Source organism: Somniosus microcephalus, chromosome 29 (assembly GCF_052327205.1).
Source record: "Somniosus microcephalus isolate GS21.2 chromosome 29, FLI_Smic_1.0, whole genome shotgun sequence".
NCBI classification, from domain to species: Eukaryota; Metazoa; Chordata; class Chondrichthyes; order Squaliformes; family Somniosidae; genus Somniosus; species Somniosus microcephalus.
The window spans coordinates 5,047,916-5,067,467 of NC_141015.1; the positions used below are offsets into that span (position 1 = coordinate 5,047,916).

At 45.2% G+C, this 19,552-nt stretch overlaps 1 protein-coding gene across 1 annotated transcript; it reads right to left on the reverse strand.

The window, feature by feature from the left end:
* Positions 1–8,697: 8,697 nt before the first annotated feature.
* Positions 8,698–9,120, reverse strand: LOC147098352 (histone H2A type 2-C-like). The gene has a single exon (XM_085970010.1). It carries the CDS (start codon positions 9,112–9,114, stop codon positions 8,725–8,727), a length of 390 nt encoding a protein of 129 aa, XP_085826136.1. The 5' UTR covers positions 9,115–9,120; the 3' UTR covers positions 8,698–8,724.
* Positions 9,121–19,552: the final 10,432 nt, after the last annotated feature.

The window sequence follows — 19,552 nt, forward strand, 5'->3', positions numbered from 1 at the left end:
AGCACAAAGGGCGCTAGAGCAAGAAAGGATCGAAGAAGTACCAATAGCCACTGTGAGCAGCTCCGAGGACGAGATAAGTATTGACGAACTCCATGAGGACACCCCCGACGTCGAAACAGGTACGTGGGAAGAACAAGGCGCAAAGCGGGGAAGCGATAATGTCTGGCGAAAGGACAACAGGGTAATGGCCCCCAAGTGCATTCAAAATACGCTATTAGAACTCCACCATGGGCTTGTACACTCAGGGAGAGAAGCGATGATGGGAAGCCTCAGCAAAGAATGGTGGTGGAAGGGGATGGGAAGAGATATCGCGAGATACTGCCATCGATGTATCACCTGTGCGCAGTATAACGCCGGGCGACCCATAAAAGTCAAAATGGGACATCAACCAAGGCCGCGAGGGCCCTGGGAGCATATACAGATAGACTTCACAAATCCCCTTCCACCGTCACACGGCAAAACCTACTGCCCCGTGGTCATAGACCAATTCACCCGCTGGGTAGAGGCTTTCCCCACGTGAAATTGCACCGCTTTGACAGTTGCCAGAGTCTTAGCTGAAGAAGTAATCCCCAGGTGGGGAATACCAATTCAAATGGACTCTGATCAAGGTACCCACTTTACCGGGAGTGTCATAAAAATGGTATGCCAATTAATGGGAATTAAACAAAAATTCCACATCCGATACCACCCTCAAAGTTCGGGCATGGTGGAACGAATGAACCGAACCCTTAAAAATGCATTGGCAAAGGCAATGCAGACGTCAGGGAAAACCTGGACTGAAGTATTGCCCATTATCCTAATGAAGCTGCGAGCCACTGAAAACCGAACGACAGGCTTGACCCTTTATGAATTGATGACAGGAAGGGTGATGCAATTGCCAGAAGGCATCATAACAGGTGGGGCCGATGTAGGCCCTTTAAAAGATAGACTAAAACGATACGTTCTGGAACATAGCACTCAATTAAAGGAGATGCGAAAGAATGTCCGCGATAATTTGGCAGGAAAAATCGTAGAGCAAGTTATTATCTTAATGGCAAGAAACTGGAAAGTACTGAAGTACAAAGGGATCTGGGGGTCCTGGTGCACGAAACTCAAAAGGTTAGTGTGCAGGTGCAGCAAGTGATTAAGAAGGCCAATGGAATGTTGGCTTTCATTGCTAGGGGGATAGAATATAAAAATAGAGAGGTATTGCTTCAGTTGTACAAGGTATTGGTGAGACCGCACCTGGAATACTACATACAGTTTTGGTGTCCATACTTAAGATAAGACATACTTGCTCTCGAGTCAGTACAAAGAAGGTTCACTCGGTTAATCCTGGGGATGAGGGGATGGACATATGAGGAGAGGTTGAGTAGATTGGGACTCTACTCATTGGAGTTCAGAAGAATGAGAGGCGATCTTATTGAAACATATAAGATTGTGAAGGGGTTGGATCAGGTGGATGCAGGGAGGATGTTCCAGATGATGGTTGAAACTAGAACTAGGGGGCATAGTCTTAGAATAAGGGGCTGCTCTTTCAAAACTGAGATGAGGAGGAACTACTTCACTCAGAGGGTGGTAGGTCCATGGAATATGCTGCCCCAAAAAGCTGTAGAAGCTACATCATTACATAAATTTAAAACAGAAATAGACAGTTTCCTAGAAGAAAAGGGAATTAAGGGTTACGGGGAGCGGGCAGGAATTTGGACATGAGTCTAGTTTCGGATCGGTCATGGCCCTGTGGGTAGCGGAGCGGGCCCAGGGGCCGTGTAGCCTGATCCTGCCCCTGTTTTGTGTGTCTAATTCTGTTAGATTCAGGAGATAGTCCTGTCATAGTGGATTGGCGGTTAGGATCAGATCAGCCATGATCTTATTGAATGGCGAAGCAGGCTCGAGGGGCAAATTGGCCTACTCCTGCTCCTGTTTCTTATGTTCTTATGTTCTTATAATCAGGAGGACAAGGATCGGGCACAAGAGCTCACAATGACGGCTTATGTTCCCTCAGCGGGTAGTAAAGTCATGGTGAAAACTCTGCCCAGCAAACCAGGGTTCGCCCCAAAATGGAGTGGGCCATATGAAATCATAATCAGTGGGGATACCTGTGCCTGTCTAGACATAAGGGTTAAAGGAGTATGGAAGCATTGGACACAATTGAAAGTATATAAAGACAACTGACTGGCTACTTTCTGAATCTGTTTTACAGGTGATCTGCATACCCTTTGTCATAAAATTCCTGTAAAGACTGGACTGTAGTGATATATTAATCATGTTTAGAGTATTATGGGTAAAGGCGTTATTTCATATTGTCACAGGAAGCACGGTACCCTATTTACGTAAAGAGAGAGGATTGCATGTAAATACCTTTCTGTATATGTCATATGTCTATGCGAAAAAAATGGGCCAAAGCTCCAGCTGGGTGTGCGCCCATGTGCCCACCCACACGGGGGGAGGAATCCCATTAAGGCCTATCCCCTTTAAGGTAGAGTGGTTATTATACTCTAATACCACCTGGAATAAGGAGGATACCATACAAACCCAAAATAGCTTGAATCCAGATCAGGGGGAACATGAGTGGAAACAGGCAGGGTATAACCCCACAAACTTTAAAGGATGGTTTCATCCCCAGTACGATAATCAAAAGGTATCCAGAAGAGCTATTATTCAGCACAGGGGGAAAACTAAACAATGCAGAGGGGGAAGTCTGCTTGGTAAACTATGACGAGACAGGGTTAGTGGTTGGATGGAGTAAGTGCAAGTATAATTACACTTTCACCAAAACCAGTACTAAACCACCAGCTGCCCTAGAATGGCCCTACATGGGAATGTTTAATTTATCTGAAGTGCTAAACCGGACTAGCAATCTACCCTGGAGGGGAATACCTGGGATCATGTACCAACTTTGGAACAAATTTGAGGCCTATAATAATACCTATTTCATTAGCTGATATAAGGCATATCCATGGCTTCCACGAACCTGGACTGGGTCATGCTATATAGGATACGTAGTACCATACATCCATTATTTATCCTCCCTAACCCTCCACTACGGGTACCAGTCGTTATGGCAACCAGCCAAGCGTATTAAGAGAGCTATTAAGGAAACCGAAAGATTCTGGGCTATAGCATTCCCCTGGTACGGAACAGGAAAAATAGCAAGGGAATCCATAAACATGGCAGCAGTGCTCGAACAAATAGCCAACGATACGGCTGAGTCCCTGAGAGAAATGAGTGCCGAAATGGTGGTGATCCGGACCACCGCCTTACAGAATAGGATAGCCCTAGATTATCTGTTGGCTGCTGTACATATGTCCCAGATAGCTCCGAGAATATCACGAGCCTAGCAAATCATATCCAAGAAGAAATAAAGAAGCTCCATCAACCCACAAGCACTGGGTGGCTTGATTGGTTGCTAGGTAAAACCGGGTGGGGAGCGTGGATGATGCAAGGGATAATAATAATAGTTGTAATTTGTATGTTGATGTGCTGTGCGCTGAGCCTTATAAAGTTGTGTTGCCAAACTGCTATGAAACCCGTGATGCTGATCGCCTCTATCGAGGAGGAACACACCAACCTGCTACCAAGGGATGAAGAACACCAATACGACACTGTCGAAGGAACAACCGAACCCCCGGACATAAGTCAGTGGCTGTAAGCACCGACAAAAGGGGGACCGAGGATGGTCATCTGGGAGCAAATGAATCGTGCTCCAGGACCAAGAGGAGGGATTTTTAGTATACAATTTTGCTGGACAAGATTGCTGGACAAGATTTTGCTGGAAAAGACACAAACAACAAATTCGCTGACTGGGAATAATTGAATTACTGCACAGTGAGACATGCCCGCTTATGCATGGCTGGAACAAAGTTCATCTCATGTCCTGACTGGGACTAATTGAATCACTGAGGACTAACAAGGTTCACTGGTATCCTACCATCGAACTAATCACTTGTATCCTATTATCGAACTAATCACATTCTGCCGGGGAACAAGACGGAACGAAGACCTGAAGAGGCAGAATTGGCAACACAAGTGTGTAAACTCCTGACTGGAGGAAAATAACGATATGCACTAATAAACGAATTGATTGAATGAATGTAAATGATCTAAAACCAACTTCTTGGAATTGTATATAAGCTCGGCACGTAATACAATCGGGGAGAAGGTGCTCTCGCAGACCGTGTGGTTGCAGACGCTTCTCCCAGAGCTCTGTCATTTAATAAAGTTGTCTCTCTTACTCAAAGTCTAGTTTCCGAGGAATCATTTTTCCTACAACAGTGGTATTATAGCTGTAAATGTCAGTTTCTAATACGTGAGTGGGGTTTTATTCTGTACCTGTCAGTTTCTGTTATATGAGTAAGGGTTTTAATCAGTTACTGCCTGTTTCTGTTATGGAAGTGTAGAGTTTCTGCCAGTCTTTGCTTGTGGGTGAGGGTGACAGTCTCTGGGATGTGAGTGCAAGTTTCCCCCTGTATATGTCACTCTCTGGGATGTGAGTGCGAGTTTCTCTCTGTATCTGTCAGTCTCTTTTAAATGTGCATTGAATTTATCTATAGCTGTCAACCTAGTATATGAATGTGGGATTTCGCTTAGCAATATCCGTCTCTAGTATGTGTGTGTGGATTATCCTCTAACTCAGTTTCCAGTATATTGATGTAATGTTTTGTCTGTCAGTTTCTGTTGTAATTGTGTAATTTACTATGTACCTGTCTGTCTCTGCTTTGAGAATGTCTGCTTTATTATGTAGCTGTCAGTTTTTGCTACTGTTTGAAAGTGTGGGATTGATTCTGTATCTGTTAGACTGGTAATATATGTGAGTTTGAGAATTATTATGCAATTGACAGTCTATTATACTGTACTATTCTTGCTCTGTGTGAATGCTGGATTGCATTCATTCTCCACCTGTGTAAGCTAATGCTAGTTTGTGATCATAAGTGACTGTCTCAGGATTTGGTTCAGTCCATTATCTCCGATTCCCTGGTCTTGTATGGTAGTTGTTGGGTTTGATAGTCCATGTACTGCCAGCAGCGAGCATTGACTCCATATCAGTGTCTATCTGTTCGTGTGTGTGAGTAAGGGAGTGAAAATGGATCTGCCTATCATTGCAATGTCTTTGAGCTTTGAAATAATATCTTATTCTGCTGCTGCAAATGACATAGAAACATAGAAGATAGGAGCAGGATTAGGCCATTCAGCCCCTCGAGCCTGCTCCGCCATTCAGTTTGATCATGGCTGATCATCCAAATTAAGTACCCTATCCCTGCTTTCTCCCCATATCTCTTGATCCCCTTAGCCTTAAGAAATATATCTAACTCCTTCTTGAATATATTTAATGAATTGGCCTCAACTGTCTTCTGTGGTAATGAATTCCACAGGTTCACCACTCTCTGGGTGAAGAAGTTCCTCCTCAACTGAGTCCTAAATGGCTTACCCCTTATCCTTAGACTGTGACCCCTGGTTCTGGACTCCTCTGCCATCGGGAACATCCTTCCTGCATCTATTCTGTCTAGTCCTGTTAGAACTTTATAAGTTTCAATGGGATCCCCTCTCATTCATCTAAATTCTTGCGAATATAAGACTAATCGACCCAATCTCTCCTCATACGTCATTCCTGCCAACCCAGGTATCAGTCTGGTGAATCTTCACTGCATTCCCTCCATGGCAAGAACATCCTTCCTCAGATAATGACAACATTCCTCAGATAACGACTGTGAGATTCATAATGTAACTCTGGAAATTCGGATCAAAGTGGGACTGTTCCTGCTGCCTGTGATAATAGGACTGAGGCCAGTTCTGTGTCTCTGCGCTCTGTGAGTGATAATGTACTTACTCTGTGTGAGAAGGAGCTGCCTGCACTGTTCCTTGTATTCCGGGTGGAAGAAAGATCCTATTCATGCGGGCGCATTGAAGTATTTTGCTATGAGAATAATAATACGAGATTAATATTAGTTATAAGATAACGACAGGTTCCAGGAGAATATAAAAATAGAGTTATAATTAATGTGTTTGTTTGCAATAAGGTAAATTATCTGGCGAGGGGAAACCGCGATACAAACAGTGCCATTGTCTGACCTCACTGCAGCACAGCGGCACTCAGATTCTCCACACCAGGTGTGTAGGACGGTTCTACAGTAAGCTATCAGCATCCAGACACAACCCAAACCCAACACTGGACCAGGAATTGGACCACCCCATTGCACAGTCCACGGTTTCATTTCCCATTCCAATGGGGCAACCTATAAAATTCAGAAAGGCTTCCTGGAATATAACCACAGGTACCTGGGCTGTACAAAGAATTGTTTTCAATCTATTGAAACCGAGTTGAGGGCCTGTGCAGTTAACAGAATATCTTAGTGCCTGGATCCTGATGTATCTGAGAGAGCTGCACGGTGGCATAGTGGTTAGCACTGTTGCCTCACAGCGCCAGGGACCCAGGTTCAAATCTGGCCTCGGGCGACTGTCTGTGTGGAGTTTGCACATTCTCCCCGTGTTTGCGTGGGTTTTCTCCGGGTGCTCCGGTTTCCTCCCACAGTCCAAAGATGTGCGGGTTAGGTTGATTGGCTATGATAAATTGACCCTTAGTGTTAGGGGGGTTACAGGGATAGGGTGGTATATGTGTTGGTGTAGGGGTTACGGTGATCGGGTGGGATATGTGTCGGTGCAGGCTCGATGGGCTGAAATGGCCTCTATCTGCACTGTGGGGATTCTGTGATTCTGTATCTCTCGATCACCAGCAGCAGTGTTCTGGAGAACTCAAAGCAACGAAAGTAAATATCCGATTTTTGAAATGTGATCTTTCTCCTGCTGCCTGGAGTGGATGCACTTTGTGAAACTGCTCACATCCTCACTGTCAGGCTGTGTTTCCACTGTTCACTGTCCTAGAACAACAGACACGTTGAGATTGGAACTGAATCAGGAATATTCACTGCTGATTTGAGGAAAGAAAGCAGCAATGATTTGAACGAGCGAGGTGATTTGCTTTCTCTGTATTCTCCCCTCACAGTGAAAAGCTCTTTTAGTCTTCCTGGGTGTCCATGCGCTCAGTGTTCTGTTTCCATTCAGCTTTTATATATCAGACAGATGGTGAGACGGGGAACCGGAGCTTTCCACCTCACAATAGGTTAAACCGAGCTACTGTGACAAGAGGCCAACTTGTGAGATTATTCTCCTTCAGAAGTTTGCTTCCTCCACAGATACTGTCGGGGATTGTGGAATTCAAGGGTTTAAGAAAAGTCATTGGATGGACTGTAATGTCTCCAGTTCGAACTCTCGGAGCCCGCTGTAACCTGAGGCTACTTCGGATTGGTCGCTTGATTGAAATCTCATTACCTTAACAAAAATAACTATTGGCCTCAATTGAAGAATTTATAAATTAATCTTGAAACAATCCGCTAAATTCAAAAAAATAAATACTTTTATTTATAATTAATAAATTCGACAGAGACAGATTTTAAAATGCGGCAGTTTCCCTATTTGTCTGATAATGTCATCACCAGATTGATAGGACGTTAGCCGGAATGAATAAACTGACGAAATCAGTGCATTAAACAGGCGGCTCCTTCAGAGAGGATGTGGGTGGCTCTTAAACGAGCCGTTTTGTTTTTTTTGTCAGTAAATTGTGGAGTTTTACTTGGAGCTGGCGTTCTTGGCCACCCCGGGCTTGGCCAGCTCCCCGGACAGCACCAGACTCACGGCGGTCTGGATGTGTGGACACAATCCGCACTCTCCAAACTATTAGAGGTTGGTGCCATCTACTGGCCGACAGCGAGTGCTGCAACAAGAGACAATCATTCAGCAGAAACCATTTTGATTTCGACAGATACTTCAGTACCCTGTTTATGTTCCGCTTAAAACCATTGCCAAGTAGTTTATTGGTCCAGCTGAAAACTCCAAACAACCATTAAATGCTGGAAAAACTCAGCAGGCCAGGCAACATCCGTGGAGAGAAATTAGAGTCAACGTTTCGGGTCAAAACCCTTTATCAAGACTAAAGAGTCACAGGGAATGAAATAGAATAAGATGCCGGGCTGGGAGACAACAAGAGAAGAAGAAACATTAAGAGGTATTCAAAACGAGCGAGATGGTGATAGGACTAGTGGAGACAAAAGCCAGCTCTAGATTAGGTGTGAAATGCGCTGGCAGAATGGGAGACAGCTGCCATCCGCAGTATTTTGCTATCGAACCATTAAATGCAGATGGACACGCTCACCCGATTCTAGTGTGAACAGTGTGGTTGATCATTGAGTGTGGGATAGACACTTCCTCTGTCATTCTGGTACTATGTGCCAATGTGGGATTCACTGTTGAATATGGGATAGACACTGTATCTGTCACTCTCTGGTACTGTGCGTCGGTGTGGGATTGACAAAGGTGCCTATGATAGACAACGCCTCTGTCACTCTCTGGTACTGTGTCAGTGTGGGATTGACAGGTGAGTATAGGAAAAGCACTACCACTCACTCACTGGTACTGCATGTGAGTGAGGGAGTATTCGTTCATACAGGATAGCAATTGTATATGGCACTCTGTTACTATGTGGCAGCGTTTGATTGTCAGATGAGTGGTGGATAGATAACTTAATTGTGAAAAGTGGCAAATGATTTTCAAAGTAGATTTTAAGATTTAACATGTTAAATCAGATCTGGTATAATTGTGACCCATAGAACAGAACAGTAACCAGCCCTTTCAAAGATAATGTGGGTGGCTCTGAAAAGAGCCTTTGGGTCATTAGATTGAATCTTGTTCGGTTTACTTGCTCTTGGAGCTGGCGGTGCTGGTTTTCTTGGGCAGCAGCACCGCCTGGATATTAGGCAGCACCCCGCCCTGAGCGATGGTCACCTTTCCCAGCAGCTTGTTGAGCTCCTCGTCGTTGCGAATGGCCAACTGCAGGTGTCTGGGGATGATGCGGGTCTTCTTATTGTCGCGGGCCGCGTTGCCGGCCAGCTCCAGGATTTCAGCGGTCAGATACTCGAGCACAGCAGCCATGTAGACCGGGGCTCCGGCACCCACACGCTGAGCATAGTTGCCCTTTCGCAGGTGCCTGTGAACACGGCCCACAGGGAACTGCAGTCCGGCCCGGGATGAGCGAGACTTGGCCTTAGCCCGAGCTTTACCGCCGGTTTTTCCTCTTCCAGACATTTCCACAATCAACACGGTCAGAGAAAGAATGAAAGTCTCCTCCCACATCTGCCCTTCTTATACCTTCTGGAGGAATGCAGACAGCGAACTTGTGATTGGTCGCACTGTAGTGAATTTCATTGGTGTTTTCCGGTGACCAATCACAGTCTGCTTCTCCCACCAATGAAAAGAGGTCGGAAATAACTGCCTCAACAGTCAGACCACCAACGGTTTTTTAAATTTCAAAAGCCCCGCCAATAATTTTTAAATTGAGGATTATTATGTTAATAAATTCACCATTAGCCAAAGATTTCCAAGCACGTTTTATTCCCGTTTGTCTTATTCCATATTTCCTTTGCACAGTCCGGGCTGTGACAATCAGCCTGTTCAATTTCAGAATGTAACGGGCGGGATTCAACCCCCATTGATTCTGTAAGCGGACACATTCCAGCTCAATCTTTGTAAAAGTGAGGTTTCAATAATTGTCGATGGATCCTTTGCACAGGCGGGAGTGAAAACAGAACCGGGGGCCCTGTGAAAAGAGAAGAGGGACAGTGTTCAAACTGCCCCCGTTCCAGTCTCTGTTAGAACTCCCATTCTGGGCTGTTACACTGCAAGAAGTCTCGGGTTAATAAACCCCCAACAGTTATTTTTAAAACCTGAAAATGCCTTGAGAGAGAACGATGTGACTGGAATCTGAGTCTTACCCGTAGAACAAACCTTAATTCGTCGGCAGGCGCTGTAAATGAACCTGTCTGAGAACAAAGGGAAACAGAAGATAGGAGCAGGAGTAGGCCATTCGGCCCCTCGAGCCTGTTCCGCCATTCAATGAGATCATGGCTGATCATACAAATTCAGTACCCTCTCCCTGCTTTCTCCCCATATCCCTTGATCCCTTTAACCTTAAGAAATATATCTAACTCCTTCTTGATTATATTTAATGAATTGGCCTCAACTGCCTTCTGTGGTAGAGAATTCCACAGGTTCACCACTCTCTGGGTGAAGAAATTCCTCCTCATCTCAGTCCCAAATGGCTTACCCCTTATCCTTAGATTGTGATCCCTGGTTCTGGACTCCCCCGCCATCGGGAACATCCTTCCTGCATCTGGTCTGTCTAGTCCAGTTAGAATTTTGTAAGTTCCAATGAGATCCCCTCTCATTCTAAACTCAAGCGAGTACAAACCTAATCGACCCAATCTCTCTTTATACGTCATTCCTGCAATCCCAGGTATCAATCTGGTGAATTTCCGCTGCACTCTCTCCATGGCAAGAACAGCCTTCCTCAGATAAGGCGACCAAAACTGCACACAATACTCAAAGTGTGGTCTCACCAAGGCCCTGTACAACTGCAGCAAGACATCCTTGCTCATGTACTCGAATGCTCTCGCTATGAAAGCCAACATACCATTTGCCTTCTTAACCGCCTGCTGCACCTGCATGCTTACCTTCAGCGACTGGTGCACAATGACACCCCGGTCTCGTTGCACTTCCCCATCTCCCAATCTATTGCCATTCACTTAATAATCTGCCTTCCTGTTTTTGATACCAAAAGGGATAACCTCGCATTTATCCACATTATACTGCATTTGCCATGCATCTGCCCAATCACCCAACCTGTCCAATTCACACTGGAGTTTCTCTGCATCCTCCTCACAGCACATGCGCCCACCCAGCTTTGTGTCATCTGCAAACTTGGAGATATTACATCTAGTTCCCTCGTCTAGATCATTTATATATATTGTGAATAGCTGGGGTCCTAGCACCGATCCCTGCAGTACCCCACTAGTCACTGCCTGCCACTCGGAAAAAGACCCATTTATTCCAACTCTTTGCTTCCTGTCTGCCAACTAGTTCTATATCCAAGACAGTACCTTACCCCCCAATCCCATGTGCTTTAACTATGCATGCTAATCTCTTATGCGGGACCTTATCGAAAGCCTTCTGAAAGTCCAAATACACCACATTCACTGGTTCTCATTTATCTATTCTAGTAGTTACATCCTCAAAAAATTCCAGTCGATTTGTCAAGCACGATTTACCTTTTGTAAATCCATGTTGACTTTGTCCGATCCTGTCACTGTTTTCTATGTGCTCTGCTTTTACATCTTTTATAATGGATTCTAGCATTTCCCCACTACCGATGTTAGGCTTACCGGTCCATAATTCCCCATTTTCTCTCTACCACCTTTTTTAAATAGTGGGGATATATTAGCTATCCTCCAATCCATGGGAACTGTTCAAGAGCCTATAGAATTTTGGAAGATGACCAGCAATGCATCTACTATAAACTGCGATAGGGTGACCTAAACTGTGTTAACAGGAGCCTGGTTGCGATGCCTCGAATCGAACTTCAATGAACTCGCGAGGGAGGGCAGCGAGCCACACCACGATATAATGATCGCCCTAATTTTAAAATGTTAGACGCTGTATTTACAGATCATTCGCCATAGGTCTTTGGAGCTTTAGTCAGGACGTGTAAAACACTTTGCAATCATCTTAGACTGAACGGAAACAAGATCTTCAGGTTATTTCTCTCCAGTTTAAAATAGTTTCTGAGGAATGGTTTTCCTGTTGCACCACTGGCTGGCGGCCAGGAGATGGCACCAAACTCCAATAGTTTGGAGAGTGCGGATTGTGTCCACACATCCAGAGCGCCGTGAGCCTGGTGCTGCCCGGGAGCGGGCCAAGCACGGGGTGTCGGAAGGGACAATAGCAAATAAATTTCACAACGCACTGTAAAAGCACAAAACAAAGCAACGGCTCTTTTCAGAGGAAGTCGCAGCATTAATATAGCCGAATTATTCATTCGGGATATCGTCCTTTTATAGAATCACAGAACGATTCCGAACAGATAGGCGTTTCTGTGGCCGCAAACGTGACTCCAGGATGGTTTGTTGCCTCCCTGGGGCCAGTGTCTGGGATGTCACTGAGCGGCTACAGGGCATTCTTAAGCGGGAGGGTGAGCAGGCAGAGGTCGTGGTCCACATTGGGACCAACGACATAGGAAGGAAGGGGGATGAGGTCCTGCATCAAGAATTTAGGGGGCTAGGTAACAGATTAAAGAGCAGGACCTCGAAGGTTGTAATCTCTGGATTACTCCCAGTGCCACGTGCTAGTAAGTATAGGAATGGGAGGATAGAGCAGATGAATGCGTGGCTAAAGAGTTGGTGTAGGGGGGAGGGTTTTACTTTCCTGGATCACTGGGCCTGCTTCTGGGAAAGGTGGGACTTGTACAAGTCGGACGGGTTGCACCTGAACCAGAGCGGGACAAATATCCTTGCGGGGAGGTTTGCTAGCACTGTTGGGGGGGGTTTAAACTAACTTGGCAGGGGGATGGGATACAGAGGGGAGCTGAAATAGGGGGTGATGTGCTGCCAATTATAGAGAAAAAAACAAGTCAGCTTGGTAGACAGGGCAAATATATAAGGGCAAGGCTGGATGGCATCTATTTTAATGCAAGGAGTCTTGCAAATAAGGTGGATGAACTGAAGGTGTTGATAAACACATGGGAGTATGATATTGTTGCTATCACGGAGACATGGTTGAGGGAGGGGCAAGACTGGCAGCTCAATATTCCGGGGTACAGAATCTTCATGGGAGACAGAGGGGGAGGTATAAGAGGAGGGGGTGTCGCAATATTAATTAAGGAGTCAATTACTGCAGCAAGGAGGGATGATATATTAGCAGGTTCCTCTAATGAGGCCATATGGGTGGAGCTTAAAAACAAAAAGGGGGCAAGCACTTTGCTGGGAGTGTGCTATAGGCCTCCAAACAGTCAGGGGGAGATAGAGGAACAGATATGTAGGCAAATCTCAGAGAAATGTGCAAATAATAGGGTAATAATAATGGGGGCTTTCAACTTCCCCAATATTAACTGGGATAGTCAGAGTGTGAAAGGCTCAGAGGGTGTAGAATTCTTAAAGTGCATCCAGGAGAGCTTTTTGAGCCAGCATGTAGAAAGTCCTACAAGAGAGGGGGTGGTACTGGACCTAATTCTAGGGAATGTGGCCGGCCAAGTGGAAAAAGTGCTAGTAGGTGAGCACTTTGGTGATAGTGACCATAATATGGTAAGATTTAAGGTGGTCATGGAAAAGGACAGGGATGGGCCGGAAATAAAGGTTCTAAATTGGGGGAAGGCCAATTTTAATAGGATAAGGCAGGATCTGGCCAAAATGGACTGGGATCAGCTACTTGTAGGAAAATCCGCATCGGAGCAATGGGAGGCTTTCAGAAGGGAGATTGAGATCATACAATGGCAACATGTTCCCATAAAGGTCAAGAATGGTTCCAAGAACCACAGGGAACCTTGGATGTCAGGGGATATACGAGAAGGGATTAGGAAAAAAAGGAGGGCTTTTGGTAGATACAAAAGGCTAAAGACGGAGGAAGCCCTAGAGGAGTACAAAAAGTGCAGGGGGATACTTAAAAAAGAAATTAGGAGATCAAGGAGGGGCCATGAAATAACACTGGCGAGCAAAATAAAGGAAAATCCTAAGATGTTTTATAAGTATATTAAGGGTAAGAGGATAACTAGGGAAAAAATAGGGCCCATTAGGGACAAAAGTGGCAATCTGTGTGTGGAGCCGGAAGATGTAGGCGGGGTTCTAAATGAATTTTTTGCTTCTGTTTTCACTATGGAGAAGGATGATGTAGACATAGAAATAGGGCGGGGGGACTGTGATATGCTCGAACATATTTACATCGAGAGGGAGGAGGTATTGGCGGTTTTAGCTGGCCTAAAAATGGATAAATCCCCAGGCCCGGATGAAATGTATCCCAGGCTGTTGTGTGAGGCAAAGGAAGAGATTGCGGGGGCTCTAACACATATATTCAGGACCTCTCTGGCCACAGGGGATGTGCCAGAGGACTGGAGAACCGCTAATGTAGTACCATTATTCAAGAAGGGAAGTAGGGAAAAACCAGGGAACTACAGGCCAGTGAGCCTAACATCAGTGGTAGGAAAATTATTCAAAAAAATTCTGAGGGACAAAATTTGTCTCCACTTGGAGAGGCAAGGATTAATCAGGGATAGTCAACATGGCTTTGTCAAGGGAAGATCATGTCTGACTAATTTGATTGAATTTTTTGAGGGGGTGACTAGGTGTGTGGATGAGGGTAACGCAGTGGATGTGGTATACATGGATTTCAGTAAGGCCTTCAATAAAGTCCCGCACAGGAGACTGGTCAAGAAGGTAAGAGCCCATGGAATCCATGGTGCCTTGGCACATTGGATACAAAACTGGCTTAGTGGCAGAAGGCAGAGGGTGATGGTCGAAGGGTGTTTTTGTGACTGGAAGCCTGTGACCAGTGGGGTACCACAGGGATCGGTGCTGGGTCCCTTGCTGTTTGTGGTCTACATTAATGACCTGGATATGAATGTAAAAGGTATGATCAGTAAGTTCGTGGATGATACAAAAATTGGTAGGGTGGTAAATAGCGAGAAGGGTAGCCTCAGTCTGCAGGACGATATAGATGGGTTGGTCAGATGGGCGGAACAGTGGCAAATGGAATTTAACCCGGAAAAGTGCGAGGTGATGGACTTTGGGGGGACTAACAAGGCAAGGGAATACACAATGAATGGAAAGACCCTAGGCAAGATGGAGGGTCAGAGGGATCTGGGTGTGCAAGTACACAGATCCCTGAAGGCGGCGGAACAGGTGGATAAGGTGGTAAAAAAGGCATATGGGATACTTGCCTTCATTAGCCGAGGCATTGAATATAAGAGCAAGGAGGTTATGATGGAGCTGTATAAAACACTGGTTAGGCCACAGCTTGAATACTGTGTGCAGTTCTGGTCGCCACACTACAGGAAGGATGTGATCCCGTTAGAGAGGGTGCAGAGGAGGTTCACCAGGATGTTACCAGGGCTGGAGCGCTTCGGCTATGAAGAGAGACTGGGCAGATTGGGTTTGTTTTCCTTGGAGCAGAGGAGGCTGAGGGGGGACATGATTGAGGTGTACAAAATTATGAGGGGCATAGATAGGATGGATGCTGAGGAGCTTTTTCCCTTAGTAGAGGGGTCAATAACTAGGGGGCATAGATTCAAGGTAAAGGGCGGGAGGTTTAGAGGGGATTTGAGAAAGAACTTTTTCACCCAGAGGGTGGTTGGAGTCTGGAACTCACTGCCTGAAAGTGTTGTGGAGGCAGAAACCCTCACAACATTTAAGAAGCATTTGGATGAGCACTTGAAATGCCATAGCATACAAGGCTACGGACCAAATGCTGGAATATGGGATTAGATTAGACAGGGCTTGATGGCCGGCGCGGACACGATGGGCCGAAGGGCCTCTATCCGTGCTGTATTACTCTATGACTCTATTAGCAGGCCGAGAGGAGACTTGATTGATGTGTATATGAAGGGCCTACATAGAGTGGACAGGAAAGACCTATTTCCCTTAGCAGAGAGATCAATCACCAGGGGGTAAAGATTTAAAATAATTGGCAGAAGAAGTAGATGAGAGTTGAGCAGAACTTTTTTCACCCATAGGTTGTTGGGGGTCTGGAACGTTTTGCCTGAAAGTGAGGTAGAGGCAGAAACCCTCATCATATTTAAAAACTATATGTTACGCCCTTGAAGTGTCATAAACTGAAAAGCTAAGGACCAAGATCTGGAAAGTGGGATTCGGCAGCATAGATATTTTTTGTGCTGAATCCTTCTGTACCGTAAATGTCTACGAATCTGTGAATAAAGATCATTCAGCCCATCGTGCCTATTTTGATTTAAAACATCCACACACCAAGATATAGAACTTGGAGTAAAAAATAGATCTACACCGATCACAACGTAAATCAACTGTCTACCCTCGCTCCCAGCTCACTGCTCTCTCTTTGAGCTGGTGGGTGGCTCTTAAAAGAGCCTTTGTGTTGTGTTTGGTGGAAAGGGTCGAGTTGTTCAGCCGTCGAATCCATAGAAAGTGCGGCCCTGCCGTTTCAGAGCGTACACCACATCCATGGCAGTGACTGTCTTGCGCTTGGCGTGCTCAGTGTAGGTGACCGCATCCCTGATCACATTCTCCAGGAAAACCTTCAGCATCCCGCGGGTCTGTGAGTGGGGCTTTGTCCTGCACCTGTCATTCTCTGGTATGTTAGTGGTATTTCTTTCCTGCACCTTTCAGTTTCTAATATGTGATTGGGATTTTTTCCTGCACCTGTCAGTTTCTGGTATGTCAGTGGGGTTTTGTCCTGTACCTGTCAGTTTCTGTTATGTGAGTGCATTTGCCTGTCAGTTTCTGTTATGTGTGTGAGGTTTTCTCCTGTACCTGTCAGCTTCTGGGATGTGAGTGTGGTTTTACCCTGTACCTGTCACTTTATAGAATGTGAGTTGGAATTTGTCCTGTTCCTGTTAGTTTCTGGTATGTAAGTGTGTTTTTTCCTGTACCTGTCAGTTTCTGGTATGTGAGCCGTGTTTTGTCCCTTAGCTGTCAGCTTCTGGTATGTGAGAGGAATTTTATCCTTTACCTGTCAGGTTCTGTTATGTGAGTGGGGTTTTGTACTATAGCTGCCATTTTCTGATCTGTGAGTGGGGTTTTATCCTGTACCTGTCAGCTTCTGGTATGTGAGTGGTGTTTTGTCCTTTACATGTCAGCTTCTGGTATGTGAGTGGAATTTTATCCTGTACCTGTCAGGTTCTGTTATGTGAGTGGGGTTTTGTACTATAGCTGTCATTTTCTGATCTGTGAGTGCGGTTTTGTCCTGTACCTGTCAGCTTCTGGTATATGAGTTGGGATTTCTCATGTACCGATCAGTCTCTGGTATGTAAATGGGGTTATATCCTGTACCTGTCAGTTTCTGGTATGTGAGTGGGGTTTTGTCCTGTACCTGTCAGTTTCTGGTATGTGAGCGGGGTTTTGTCCAGTACCCGTCTGTTTCGTAATGTTTGTGTTCTTTTTTTCCTGTAGCTGTCAGATTCTGGTACCTGAATGGGGTTTTGTTATGTACCTATCAGTACCTGGTAACTGAATGGGGCTTTATCCTGTACCTGACAGTTTCTTTATGTTAGTGTTCATTTTCCTGTAGCTGTCAGATTCTGATACGTGAGTGGGATTTTGTCCTTTACTTGTCAGTTTCTGATCTGTGATTTGGGTTTTATCCTGTACCTGTCTGTTTCTGGTATGTTAGTGGGCCTTTGTCCTGTACCTGTCAGCTTCTGGGATGTGAGTGGGGTTTTGTCCTGTACCTGTCAGTTTCTGGTATGTGAGTGGGATTTTGTCCTGTACCTGCCAGTTACTGTTACGTGAGTGGGGATGTTTCCTGTACCTATCCGTTGCAGGTATGTGAGTGGGGCTTTGTCCTGTACCTGACATTTTCTGGTATGTTCGTTGTGTTTTTTTCCTGTACCAGTCAGTTTCTGTTACGTGAGTGTGGATATGCATTTGCCTGTCAGTTTCAGATATGTGAATTACGTTTTTTCCTGTTACTCTCAGTTTCTTGTGTATGAATTGGGTTTTCTCATGTACCTGTCGATTTCTGGTATATGAGTGGGTTTTTTTCCTGGACCTGTCAGTTTCTGGAACATGAGTTGGATTTTGTCCTGTTCATAAGAACATAAGAAGTAGGAGCAGGAGTAGGCCATACGGCCCCTCGGGCCTGCTCCACCATTCAAAAGGATCATGGCTGATCCGAACCTAGACACACGCTCCCCGTAACCCCTAATTCCCTTATCAGCTAGGAAACTGTCTATCTCCGTTTTAAATTTATTTAATGTCGCAGCTTCCACAGCTCTCTGAGGTAGCAAATTCCATAGATTTACTACCTTCTGAGTGAAGAAGTTTCTCCTCATCTCAGTTTAGAAACGGCAGCCCATTATTCTAAGATTATGCCCCCTAGTTCTAGTCTCACCCATCAGTGGAAACATCTTCCCCGCATCCAGCCGAAACCAAAACTGTTTGCAGTATTCCAGGTGTGGCCTCACCAGTACCCTGTATAACTGAAGCAAGAGTTCCCTGTTTTTATACTCCATCCCTCTCGCAAAAAAAGCCAAAATTCCATTGGCCTTCCTGATCACCTGTTGTACCTGCATACTAACCTTCTGTGTTTCATGCACCAGGACCCCCAGATCCCTTTGTACTGTAGCACTTTGCAGTTTCTTTCCATTTAGATAATAACTTGCTCTTTGAGTTTTTCTGCCAATGTGCATAACCTCACACTTTCCAACATTATATTCCATCTGCCAAATTTCTGCCCACTCACTTAGCCTGTCTATGTCCCTTTGCAGGTTTTTTATGTCCTCCTCACTCACTGCTTTCCCTCCCATCTTTGTATCGTCAGCAAACTTGGATACGTTGCACTTGGTCCCCTCCTCCAAATCGTTAATATAGATTGTAAAGAGTTGGGGTCCCAGCACTGACCCCTGCGGAACACCACTAGTTACTGATTGCCAACCCGAGAATGAACCATTTATCCCCACTCTCTGTTTTCTGTTAGATAGCCAATCTTCCACCCATGCCAGTATATTACCCCCAATCCCGTGATTTTATATCTTGTGCAGTAATCTGTCGTGTGCAGTAATCTTTCGTGTGGCACCTTGTCAAATGCCTTTTGGAAGTCCAAATACACCACATCCACTGGTTCCCCTTTATCCACCCTGTTTGATACGTCCTCAAAGAATTAGAGCAAATTTGTCAAACATGACTTCCCCTTCATAAAACCATGCTGACTCTGTCCGATTAAATTATGCTTATCCAAATGTCCTGTTAATGCTTCCTTTCTGTTAGTTTCTGTAAGTAAGTGTGTTTTTTCCCTGTACCTGTCAGTTTCTGGTATGTGAGTGGTGTTTTTTCCTTTACCTCTCAGCTTCAGGTATGTGAGAGGAATGTTATCCTGTACCTGTCAGCTTCTGTCATGTGAGTGGGGTTTTGTGCTATAGCTGTCATTTTCATATCTGTGACTGGGGTTTTGTCCTGTACCTCTTAGCTTCAGGTATGTGAGAGGAACTTTACCCTGTACCTGTCAGCTTCTGTCATGTGAGTGGGGTTTTGTACTATAGCTGTCATTTTCTGATCTGTGAGTGGGGTGTTGTCCTGTACGTGTCAGTTTCTGTTACATGAGTGTGGATATGCATTTGCCTGTCAGTTTCAGTTATGTGAATTAGGTTTTTTCCTGTTCCTGTCAGTTTCTGGTATATGAATTGGATTTTCTCATGTACCTGTCAGTTTCTGGTATGTGAGTGGGGTTATATCCTGTACCTCTCAGTTTCTGACATGTGAGTCGGTCTTTGTCCTGTAAATGTCAGTATCTGATATGTGAGTCGGGTTTTGTCCTGTACCTGTCTTTCAGGTTTGAGAGTGGGGTTTTGTACTGTGCCAGTCAGTTTCAAGTTTGTGAGTGGGTTTTGTGCTGTATCTCTCAGTTTCTGATATGTGAGTGTGGTTGTTGTCCTGTGCCTCTCAGTTCCTGCAATGTGTGTGGGATTCTGTCCTGTGCCTGTCAGTATCTGATATGTGTGTCTGAATTGTCCCTG